At 40.7% G+C, this 13,242-nt stretch overlaps 1 protein-coding gene across 1 annotated transcript; it reads left to right on the plus strand.

The window, feature by feature from the left end:
• The first annotated feature begins 891 nt into the window (after positions 1–891).
• LOC135496162 (uncharacterized) lies at positions 892–13,077 on the plus strand. The gene is made up of 5 exons (XM_064785315.1): positions 892–1,041; positions 7,664–7,850; positions 8,483–8,628; positions 9,175–9,322; positions 9,709–13,077. The coding sequence occupies exons 1-5, from the start codon at positions 1,002–1,004 to the stop codon at positions 9,905–9,907; spliced, it is 720 nt and encodes a 239-aa protein (XP_064641385.1). The 5' UTR covers positions 892–1,001; the 3' UTR covers positions 9,908–13,077.
• Positions 13,078–13,242: the final 165 nt, after the last annotated feature.

The raw sequence follows: 13,242 nt of genomic DNA on the forward strand, positions 1-13,242 counted from the left end.
AAATTTTCTGGAGAATACAGAGTGTTTTTGGTCAAATGAAACCGCAATGGTCTTTGAGACTATGGACCATTAGTGGTCCTAGCTACTAAAACCATGCACAAGAAACCGCATTTGACAGCGGTTTTTATCCTACATCCCTCGTACGCCATTGTTTACTTTCAGAAGTAGTTTAAAAGCGAGTCAACGGCGGCATTCTGGGGACACTCCCTTGGAAATCCTGTGGAGGTCCTCAGCGCTGATTCGGCAATTTCACTAGCATCATGACGTCTTTCGCCATTTCATCAAATGACTCTCCATGCAGTTGGGAGGCAATCTCTGACTAGAACTAAACCGATTGGTTTATAGCATTAATGCTCGTGATGGAAGTGGCAATGGCTTTATTGGGTGCCGTTTGCCGACACAGCGTGTTAGCTTTGATGTCGTCTCCTGGTATATGATATAACACGGGAGATGCGTATATATTGACCTGTTGATTCATAGATTAAGCAGGCCGAATGCTGTTCGCGTTATCGTCTTATGAGAATCAGAACGTGAACAGCAATGTCTAGGTATGGATTCGCCGAAAATGCTTTAGAATTTTACATCACCGGATATATGCGTTTCAAAAAATCCGTCTCATGAACCAATGACCTATATTAGAAGCAGAATTATTTCTCGTGTTAGAAGTCCATGCCGTCAATGAGTGTTTAAGTCCACTGTGCTGTCATGCTGGAGAAGTTGTAGGCTATCCAGCTAAAATATTTGCAGTCAAATAAATGAGAAATGTCTTGTCAAATATTCAAATATTCATTGTTTATCTTAACAAGACGATAGACATTTTTTTTCTCACTCTCCCCTTAACAATGCCGGGCATTTTCACCGAATCGGCCATTGAACAGACCACGCCATAAACGCAATATCACGTGATTTCTCTCGAGCAGGCATTTGCTGTATCATTCTCTCCTGGATAGTCGAACGTGTTCTCGCTCTCTAGCTAATCCAGTTTCATTTTCAAGTCGATCATGGCTGTAAAGGCGCTTTGGGTTATACAGCTAGCTTTAAGTGAGTAGTCAATATTTCCCGTTGGTATCGTTGGAGTGTCACTATTCCTTGACGTTCCTTTTACGTTGGAAGTGCCTTATTTGGCAACTTGGATTCCGTCGGAATTTGGGCGCAAACATGAGCAAGCTCAGTGCCATCGTCAAAGAGATTATGAAAAACTGTACTGTAGATATTGGTAACAGAAATATGTCACTTTCTCCCTTTAATTAGGGTTCGTTTTTCTGGCGGTGTGTATTCTGAGTGTTCTATCTGTAGTTTTGTGTGAGCGCATGATTGACGGACTTGCACACCGGCGTCCGCCATTAGTACGTGCTTTTCCTTAACCCATTTTGGCACCCAATCGTAGACGCTTCGAGCTATGCACCTGACCAAATGTACTGTGCTACCATCCAATCTGACTCATATATTGACATGTATAGCTGAACCCTTGGCGTACTATTCTAAACTATTGACATGTGTAGCGGTTTAAAAAAGGTTACATTCCGTTTTGGTGAGATCTTCGTTGCAGTCTGAATCAGTGTGTAAATGTAGTATGAACAGCTGTACATGTAGTATGAACAGCTGTACATGTAGTATGAACAGCTGTACATGTAGTATGAACAGCTGTATAGTCTTGTCATGTACGAAGCTTTTAATGATCACTGATTAGCCAGTCATACCAGAGGAACCATGCACTTTATTTATTTTGTCAACATGATGAGCATGCACCTCATTGGAATGTTCATGACATATGTGTTACATCAGCAGTGATGTCATGTATGGTGTAATCTGCAGGAGAGAAAGAAACTCGGGAGAAAACAAGGGCAAGGTTGTTAGAAAGCATTTTAGCTCATAACAACATGTCGTTTCCTCTACATCAATGCACGTGTAACAACAGTGGCAGCATACATGCTTTCTCACAACCGGACCAGAAGTTACCGCAGAGGACCGCTTTGTGTGTCGCCTTTGTTTTCCTTCGTTGCAGATGAGACTCGTCCTGACCCGCAATGTTATAAGATCGCTTAATCAGCGCGATAGTGGTGACGCAAACGCATGAGAGTCAAGATGGATGAGACTATGAGATACGTTGATTGTAGGGAGACCGGGGCTAGTCCGACCCCGGGGCACGTTCACCGTTTTTTTCAAAAATCACCATCCTGGCGTGATTTCCGGTTATATTATCTCATGAAGAAATCCACAACGCATCTTCTAACAAAAGTTTTATGCATCTACCCGATCCTTTTAACGTTGAATCGGTCAATCAAATCAAGGTACAAGGATCCAAAAGTGCGTTTTATTTATAGCCACGACCCATTGGTATCTCGCAGAGGCCATTTGATTTCATCCATTTCAATATTGTATGAGACATGACCATTATTATGAAAAGTAGGCCAACTGGGCCCGGTGTGACAGCGGATATAGTCCCCCTGGAGTCATAGTCCGGTAGAATTGTATTTGATCAATCAAGCAGCATGATCTATTGTACCGCTAACCCTAACCAAAACATTTAGGAATGCGGGCTATTGTTACACGGACTATCAGCCCTAGGACTACTATCCCTTGCACACCGGTCTCCCCTGTACATTCTTCCCGAAATTGGTGGCTTGCATTGGAACTACCTTTTCCCCCTTGTCCGTCATCAAAGGCATTCAAGTGTGTTGGTCAACCATGACTATCTCCTTTGTCCCTCCACCATAAGGCCTAGTTTCCCCTTATGACATCACTATTTCGGACACTCAGCGCCCCATTTCTGCAAAAGGTGTCTAGCTATGATGTATTGTGAGATCTATTGATGTCGTATCGCTTGATACCCGTACATGATGCACTATAGAATAGATCGTGTTTCTTTGTCAAGTGAAAATAATTGTGATGATATACTTCTGCAAAGACTGCACCATGTACAGTGATAGTGTATAATCAAACGGCGTGATTGTCATGCATATGGCCTCCTGCTGCTGATACGAGTATGAGGTAGAATATTCCCTCAAAGGGCTTGCATTAAAGGTGACAGATGGCCACCACGCATGTTCTCTTCATTAGTTAACGCTCTGGTTCAAAGCTGCCAATGCTTCTTTTTGAGAGAAAAAAGGGTGATTTAAATATTTCGGACTAACGATCATGACAGTTAGGAAAAACAGTTTAACAGCATTAAATATAGATTTTTAAATCTATAAACAACTTTGATATGTTTCTTTGCCTTTCTTGGACAAATACGTCGTGTTTAGATCTAACTAGAATGGTTGTAAGTCAGCACCACATTTAACGGACCCCTCTTAATACTTATCAGAAATCCACTCTATTTCGCATTTTTGTAGGCCATTTCAGTCACGAATATCACATAGTTCATGTTTTTCTTGGTAAAAGGTTTTGTTTAGCGAACTAACATGTCTCGTTCCCTGCTAAACCTTTGGCGATGACTGACATTTCTCATTCCACGGTAAAGTCCTAGAGAAATCAATAACATGCACATGCAGCAAGAAATGAGACCGATGGAATTATTACATACAGATTCATTTTTATCATGACTAAAATAAACTACCCGCTTCTTTCCTGTAACCACGAGAGAACCGAAGCTCAGCAGCCGTGCAGACTGGCATAGCCAGGAAAATCAATCAATATAGCTAATGTATTCACGGTGTAGTTGAGCCGGCAGAGTCTGACGAGTTTAACCCCTTCCTTGGAAAAAGACGTCGGCAAGTTCTTTACAGGAGCTTTATAAATGATGATACGACATTCTCAAAGAGCTTTTCATTCGAGCAACTCGGCTAACAACATAGCCGACTTGTACCTATCTAAAGACCAGGGTGGAGTAAGGCATATAAGACAAAGAGGCCTGCCTAGATTCGTATGCCGATTTCTTGCCGTATCCCGTTTTAAGTACATACATATAGCCCCTTTTTGGTAAACATATATGTTTCGCCCACGTGCCTCTGGACGCGATTATATAAAGTTTACGTTTTCACATGTAACGCGCCACTCTTCAGTTTATACACTGCTGGTGACATGCAGCACGAGCATCATCATCATCATCATTTAAGCACTGGAATTCACGTTTCATTAGTACTTCCTTAAAGCATTCGTGTAGTAGGTTTTTTGTGAGAGGAACCCAGAAAATGTTCAACCAAAACAATCATTGATTAAAAATATTTACGTACTTTGTACTTCGTCGTTTATGGCTCCTCGTAAGGCTGTTAGAAGGAGAAGCCTCCCGGTAAAAGCTTGCACTTGATAAGGTCTTTGCACTTTCCAGTTTACACTGGAGGCCTCGATTCAAGCAGTTTAGTCTATAACTCGGAGCAGCTTGTTCGGATTATGTCAGCCAGTCAGTGAAATATAGATAAACATTTCACCTGGAGATCTTGCTTACATGTTTACTATGTTTGATCTTCAGGTGGATACCTTGTTGCCTGCCGGAGTAATTCACTTATATGCTCGTTTATCATGTGTGATTTATGGCAAAATGATCCCATTCATGGTGAACGAATTGCGCTAACCATCCTATCCGTGCAATCCTCATAATCCCAGCTCGATAGATGCCAATGGATCGGATAAAAAACAGTTTCATTCTCCCATATTTAGCATTGCACTTGCACAAGGCCTCGCTACCTGGACTATCGACTAGGGGTCAAGAGGTCCCTGGTTCGAATCCCATAGTCGGCCAGCAGATGCGAGACTCTAGAAAGATGTATATGTCTCCCCTCATTCTTGACACATCAAGTGTCTAATTGAAATAACGGCCTTGATGTTACCAGGTTATTGTTTCCGCCATCATCTGCCTCTGCATAAAATTGGTTAAAGTTGATTAGTAGCCCAACACAATCAATGGGAGGCTGGATGATGTGTTTCTAATCACAGGCAAGAGAAGGCTTGTATAGTTGCCTGTATCATGTTATTGGAAACATTAGATAGTAACCCGAGGGAGCATATTGAAATATGATATAACACAATATTGAAACTGTCACCAGGGACTTCTTATCTACTCAATGTTTAAAATTACTGCTTTTAGCGATGAATTTGCAGTATACTTTACTCGTCGCATTAATTTATCCACTTAGCCAACATTAATTCAATGATGCAGTGAAGTGAAATCTCCCAGTTGTTGCCTCAAATACAGACTATGACTAATCGTGTACTCATTATTATACTGAAATATATTGGCCAAATGTAAAGATTTTTCGGGTTTTATTGACCGCTTTGGAACGAATTTTAAAATTTTTGTTTTTTCTTATTTACTCAATGTCAAAATAGTGAAGTCAACCCGCACTTCCACTCCATTATTTCTATAGTCTACAGCAATCATACCCTCTTTCCGCTCCATTATTCCTATAGTCTACAGCAATCATCCCCGCTTTCCTGTTCCAGTATTCCTATAGTCTACATCAGTCATCCCCGCTGCCTGCTCCATTATTTCTATAGTCTACAGCAATCATCCCCGCTTTCTGCTCCATTGTTCCTTTAGTCTACATCAGTCATCCCACTTTCTGCTCCATTATTTCTATAGTTTACATCAGTCATCCCCGCTTTCCGCGTCATCATTTTTATGGCAGCTGTCTGCCTCTAACTTTCAAAATGATGTCTCTGTCATCATCCACTGGTACGCAGCGAGTATATAAAATCATTTGGTAGCCTATACTCGAGAGGTTTTCAATTGACCCCTCAGCCAGTAGAAGCAGTGAGACTGTCAACCCCTTCATCCTTATATATAGCACTCTTTAATCCACCCTTGTACAAGAGAAGCCAATAGTGGTAGTTGCCATGGTAACCCAGGATCCGGTGGAGGCTGTCCAATATTTAGGCCAGGCCTGATAATTTTATAGTTTTCAGATTCTTTTATATACAGGTATGGTAGAGTATTTGTTATTACCCCTGAACTGCCTGATAGAGGTAGCCTTTTTCAGTGTCATCTCATATGTTGTATCAACTGTCCCCTGGTGTCTTTATTCCAGTGTACCTGTCACCGAATACCATGACACATTGGAGTGATTGATCACTTGTTTTGTTACATATATATTAATACATTCATGTCCGAGAACACTGCATTTTATCGCAGTTGTTTTTATTGACAACATTGGCAAATCGATTCAAAGATTCGGTGGCCTTTTGCAATAGCAATCCCGTCTCCATCGGTACAGCATACCCCTGTCATGGCCTGCGTTAATTGATACAGAACCTCGTGAAAATGAGTCTCATTTCCCCATCACTTTCAAAATAAATCGTGCCGAAAATTATACTACTGTCTCGAAATTCCAAAACAAATAATAATTTAGTGTCCATGCTCTAATCTGAGATTGCCTTATCCGACTGTAACATGGTAGCATGTTAACCTGGTCTTAGTTTACAAGTAGTCGGGCTCCCTCTTCTGTTTTAACGCATCAGCCACATTCCTAACGGCGATGGGCTTTCCAATGACGTCCCTTTCACTTGAACACAACCCAGCAGTCTGTTTGTTGCGACGTTGACCATGTTGACCTCACAATTCCCGATTTGGGGTGAACGGAATCTCTTTTTTTTAATATAGACAGGAATATTTACCAGGCTATATGGTCTTCAAGCCCTGGCTATTATATACATTTGCACGTCTATGTACACCAAGACTGTCTGCGCTAACACAATTTAGCTTACTGCTTAGCCCCAGCGGAAGGTTCAGCTTATTGAGCCCACAGTTTTGCACGGCGGGATAACACCACTTTGACAGATATAATAGTTCTATCTCAATTGGTTGCATGTAGGACCCCTTGATCAAGTCGTCAGAATCATTGTCAGCTGAGACCAGTTGGTTCGCATGCAATTATAGGGGAATCAATTCATTTGTCATTTTTGACACATCAGCCGCGGGTCTGGAGCATCCTTGCAATCCGTCTATATACCAGAAGACATGGTAGACTGAGTGCTTTGTCAAATCGATATTGAGAGTCGTTGGTTATGAATGAATGGATGGGTTTTGATGGTGAAAAACAATCCTGTCCTTTGAAAAATTGTCAATTATTCCGAAGAACCTGTTTGAGTGATAAAGAAACGCAATACAAAGACGTGAGTTGCGCTTGATTAACACTGTGTGGTTCAGTAAAAACGAAACCGGGTGCATGAGTTTCCTGCATTTACTGTTTTGCAGAAGCTACCTGCGCGAAGACGTAAAACGCGGCCAGGCAGAGTAAATTGCAATATTCAGGAAGCGGCCGCAAACTGCGGCAGTAGCTTCCCACTGCAATGTTGTATCAAACCTAGTGACAGTACATTAGGTAAAGTCGTATTGTCTGTGATCTTAAACTGATATTTCGGTGTATTTCTTTAGGTATTACCACTTGGTTATCATCCGAAGCCAGCTCCTGATAGTGCCTCGGGATATGAAACAACCGCAAAAATGGAAGGAGACAACTGTGTAGACCTCATTCATTACTTTCGATACTCGCAAATACTGTGTCGACGTACTCATTAGCCGGATTAGGACCTGTGCAATATGCCGAGGTGCTTGGGTGTAGTAAGAGATTGGACTCAGCGCAAGTCGTTCTGACTCTCTTTAATGTGTAACACACGCGCCTCAGCTCAATCGGCTAAATAGCGTTGACACAGAGTATATCGATATGATAATGGCAAAACTACAAGCTAACTTTGTTAATACGGTTTTTTCGTGTCTCTTTTTTAGCTGCACTCTTGTTTGGACATGTGGCAGCCAATTTCAGTGATTTACTGGCTGATTGCAGTCGAGACATGCAATCGGAAGTGACGAAATGTTTCTCCAACACCGGAATTGATTTATCAAAGATTGCTTCCACCATGGCCAATCCAGCACTACTTCAGGTCATGACCAAAGAATTCAAGGAGCTCTGCCAGTAAGTGACATTATGAAATGTGGCTCCTTCACAGAATCTTGTTTAAATGCACACATCATGAGCTTTGATAGGATTTTGCCCGGCCATAGATACATCATGACATCAACAATCATTTGTTAAACCTAGGACGAAAGCCCTCAGCTGTTGGCTATCTCCAATGGAAGTTGGGCCTACCATCAGAATTTTGCATCTCCATACTCCAGTTAGACAGAAAGTAGCTTCTCATGCAGAGAGTTTTTATATCACAAGTCCCAGAGTGGAGAAAATTTCTCGTATTCCGAGTTGAAACCTTGTGGACATGCAGAGAGCTCTTAGCACCAGAATACCGAAGTGGAGGAAAGCTCGACATTTTATTAGTAATTCCCGCTGAAACCTAGTGGACATGCAGAGACCTCTTTGCACCAGAAGTCCCCAAGTGGGGGATAGCTTGTGTATTCCCGCTAAAACATACTGGACAATGATTTATTAAAGGGGTAATGGCATCAAGGTTACGATTGGAGCTTTTTTCTATAAGATCCGGATCTCAAACTCTCTAATAAAAAACACAAAGACCGATTTATTGAGGGAACATCTTTCTTCGCAAATGGCTATTCACTATCGAAGACATACTCATGCCCAACTTGTTATTTCAGGAATAATAAGTTGACCTTGTTAGTTGACTGTGTATTCAATAAGATAAAGACCACGTGTTCAAAAAAGGCATACGATTCCTGGACACAGTTAATGAACATCGAAGGATTTAAAGAGGTGACGGGATACATTTGTGATAATATTGATGGTAAGCATGGCCAAGTTTTGTTCATTCCATAGGAACTGCTCTAAATTAGCTCTACCAGTTTATTAATACCACAGGACGCCTGTGTAAAGGGGAACAGTTTTAAAAGCACACGCCATGAATGCATTTAGTGCATTGAGACCGAGCTGCTCAATACAACATATAGAAACAGAGAGCAATACTTTGTAGAGGCTACCTTTATTAAACTGTGGTCCAGCGATCTAAGACTGGTATACAAATACTCAAGAAACTGGTGAAATTCAGATGGAGAATTTTAATGATAAGGTATACATGTATATTTAGCAATAAAATCGAGTGATTGGCCAAGGTTTACAGACTATCAAAATGTCAAAATTTGTCATAAAGGGTTGGACACTGCGATGGGATGGCCTCTATAGAAGAAACAATAAAGAGCCGAAATAACCCATTTGACGTTTTTGCTATTTTCCACAAAACAATGAAAATGATACTCTTGTTGATTTGACTCTGAATCCTTTGAGCACATCAACTAAGTCCAACGCGAAATAACGGCAATCATTTGTTTTACAGAGATGACGGACCCTGCGGGTGAGACTTGCATGGAATCTGCTGAGCCAATTCTCAAACCATGTATGGAAAACAAGGGTAAAGAAATTGTCGAAATGATCAAGAAATATAAAGAGGGCTCCGAGCAGCGGGTAATGGCAGAGAAGTGTTTGTAAGTATGTGGTCAGTTGAGGTTGGCTGGCATTATAGCAACTTTACTATATCCTGAACTACTTCGAAGTTAGATTGTGCTTTTATAAACACTACTGAACATCTGCCTGAACTAACAAATCGGTTTTATCTCTAGCCCTCATTACAAACCCGCAATTTAAATCCTGTTGAAACTCCAGTAATAAGACATCACTTTTGAAGCAAAATCATAAGAGTCGCGGCAGAAAGTTATGTTTACCCAAAGTGGCCTATAGTTGCTTTCGCTGCTCATACTACGCTCCTACCACCAATTGTTTAGGAGGACTCTTCTTTAGTTTGCCAATACGCCTGCGTTGAATCTCAATCATATTACTCAAATCACAAATTTTCGCTTTTTGTTTCCTCCAGAGCTTATGGCACAATAAGATCCTGCATGAAGCAAGCTCTGAAAAGCTGCAAAGGCAACGGAAAGCACATCCTGAAGATTCTGGAGATGATCAATCCGCCGGCTTGCCAAAAATACACACTAGCTGCCGGAATGACCAAACCAAGTATCATGTTAGTCTTTCTGGCTGTCATCAGTGCTGCTCTAGCTTACATGTGGTAAAGAGATTGTTCATTTCATCAGAGAGCTGTCTTTCTTAGCCCCTTCTTCAGTGGTCAGGTATTTACCGGAGAAGAGGTTGAAGTCAGGTCAGTGTAGCTTCATCCGTTCATCATCATCGCACGGAGGAAGCTTCAGAGAAGTTGGCATTAAAATCTGCTACTGAGATTCAAGGCAGCCTACTTTTGTGCATGTCAGTAACAAATATCTATCATCGTATACATCAGACTATCATTTTCCTATACATTTGTAATTTTTTAATGGCTGGAGCCAACTACACCACACAAACAGGGAATGAAAAAGCTTGCTTTCCGAGAGGTAGTCCTTTCTAATATGAATCAGATGTACACACAACTTGAAATGATGCTGATGGTCACTTCTGGATGTCCTTATCATGATCATATCATGACTGCTAGCATGCTAGTTCAGGGATATACAGGTAAATGGTACATGTATTCCGTATCATTAATGTGAGGTAATGTTTAATGGAAATTGTTTAATCATTTGAGTCGGTGGTTTGTTTATTTTTTACCATGCTTTACACTACAATAATGTACACTACATTATAATAGGCAAACGAGTGTGACTGTATAGGCGAGCTTATTACATACATACTGTTAATCCCTAGGTGACAGCTTACTACAACAGTGGCTTTCTATAACCACTGGTGGCGGGTTATACAACTACTAGTGTGAGCAAATTCGTATGCATAACAACTGCACTACGGCATTGTGTATAACTGCATTTCTATTTTCCTGGACCACCAGTCATTACGAACGGCGTACCCCTTTAAGGGTGTAGTATACTAATGTACATTGTTAACATAAAAATAATAACGGTCTTTGAATACGCTCAGTATATTTTTAAAGCGAAACAGCATCAGCGGGTAGATGACTATCGTTCTCGTCTACCTGCCACAAGTAAAGGTGATGAAGGCATCAGATTCTCGAGTCAGCAGGAAGCAGGATATCTAACAAACATATGGTACATATTGGCGTTAACTTATGTTCAGTTCCCCTTTCATTAAATTCCTTCAAGCAAATAGTGCTTTTCATTCAGGTAAAGGAGGACGGCTGTAAAATGTTAGGTTTTGCTTTGATAGACCTCAAGTATCACGAAGCGCACTCGAGTGAAACATGACAAGAGACCACGTGAATCAGGCCTCAACGAACACCTTCGTGACAAATAACAAGCAAACAGGCAACTGTGACAATAGACCACGTGAATCCTATCCCGGCCAGTCCGGTGTGTAAGGGATAGTAGTCCTAGGGCTGATAGTCCGTGTAACAATAGCCCGCATTGCTAAATGTTTTGGTTAGGGTTAGCGGTACAATAGATCATGCTACTTAATTGGTCAAATACAATGCTACCGGACTATGACTCCAGGGGGACTATATCCGCTGTCACACCGGGTTTTTCGTGCCATAACATCAGATAATAATGTTTAAAAGTTGTGCCATAAGACAATATAACGTCCCAGTTTAGTAGCTGCTTCTTGATATCCGCGGAAGAACTATAACCGGATGCTGCCATATTTTGTATTGTGTTGTTGAGAATAACGTATTTGGTTGACATAACAAATTAACGACATCTGTTATAACCATTTTGTAAATAATGTTAAACATTTGATGTTTTATATTACTTAGATCAGTACACGTGTAATTAGAAATATACCTCAAAAAGGAATTTTTCCAATCAAGGTGATGATTATGTGTCTGTTTATATAAAGAACGTAACTATTGCAAATATTCGTTGTTCCACATAAATGTGATGACAGTCATTTGTATAAATAAGCATTACTTCGACTTTTCGATAGTATATTTAACATTTATAGGATTTTCACCGCAGTAAGAATGGTAAAATTCCCCAGTTACAAGTATGTTTCTATCATCATGGAGGTCTTAATAATACCTCTATGCTATCATATGGGATACTGCGAATGTCTGAAATCTAAACAACAATACGTAAACCTGTGTTCTGGTAGATCCGGTCATGCTTTACCGGATTTTGATCGTTTCAATAGTTCAGTAGGATTTAGATTCAGCACTCTCCTACCGGAGGAACCTCGAAACAAAATCAGACTTGATTTATACGGTTGTTTTCACATGTAACGCGTCATGGTTCACTTTTCATGTGTGACATGAAGAACGAACAAGTCGTTTTCAAAGAGCGGGCTACATACCAATTACGATGTCACTTTTCACCCTCACGTCGTGTTTTCAAGCCATGGCAAGTGAAACATGACAAGTGATGACGTAGATCCTGTATAACTCCAGCCATAGAATCGGGCCTACACCAAAACTTGAACGTAGGCGTCGTTATATGCTTGTTAGAAAACACTATACATTGTCGCAGCAGACATTGTCGTTAAAGATGTATAACTTCCATGGTGATAATCTAATTGTTGATTAGGGTGTTCAAAGTTGATGTAAGGGTCCAGATATTATATTATTCCAGTAATTGTTATATTATTCAAGATTTTCTGACGAATTCATTTCCTTCTCAACTTGGTCAGAATAGGCTTAAGGGATTCTGACCGACCTAGGAAAATGTAAGGAAACGTGTAAACAAAAGCAATGGTTCTGTTGCAACACCAGCAAGTGTTGATTGAGCACGATGTACGATGTAATACGTTTTTGACTATGCGATCAATTTTGTTGCATCACCTTTGGAAATCACCTGTTAAGGTTATTGAGTTACATGTACATACTTTATTTGAATCTGTTTTGATAACTGGCCAATTCTAACGAAGTTGAGATGATAGTTTAGAGTTATGTGGTGTTTAGCTAAAGGTTGTGATAGCGTTAATCGGGAGCATGTCAACATTATCTAGACTTAAAAACCGCTTAAAAATGTGCTTAAAACACGACCCCCGGAAAGACGCCCGAGTTGGCATCAACAGTTCATCAGTATCAAATACCGACGATGCCGAATGTATTCTTAATCTTCTGGTATGGTCTTTGAATTAAAAGAGACGGACTCATGATGCCATTCTCGCCAATTCCCCATTCTCGGGGTTTTTTTTGCTCCAAAATAATGTTGACATGCTCTCTTTGCCTGTGTTATCGGCGTTAGACCAGGGTCTTACTAGGATTGAGCAACGAAGTCTTGACAAGTTGCACTTGATTAATGTATCGACAGGTTTTGTTTTAATATAGATTAATGTTGCATAGGTATATTGTTGATGTTCATTTCGTCGTGATGTGTTTAAAAGGCAAACTTCCCCTGGAATAATGCTTAGTCAGGTAATGCTTGTCGCCAGAAAAATATAATCATATACAGTAGCCTTTATCCGAGTCGTTTTCAACTGGCCTCGTTTCAAGCAGGAAGTGATATGC

Source organism: Lineus longissimus, chromosome 11, assembly GCF_910592395.1.
Source record: "Lineus longissimus chromosome 11, tnLinLong1.2, whole genome shotgun sequence".
Taxonomy (NCBI): domain Eukaryota; kingdom Metazoa; phylum Nemertea; class Pilidiophora; order Heteronemertea; family Lineidae; genus Lineus; species Lineus longissimus.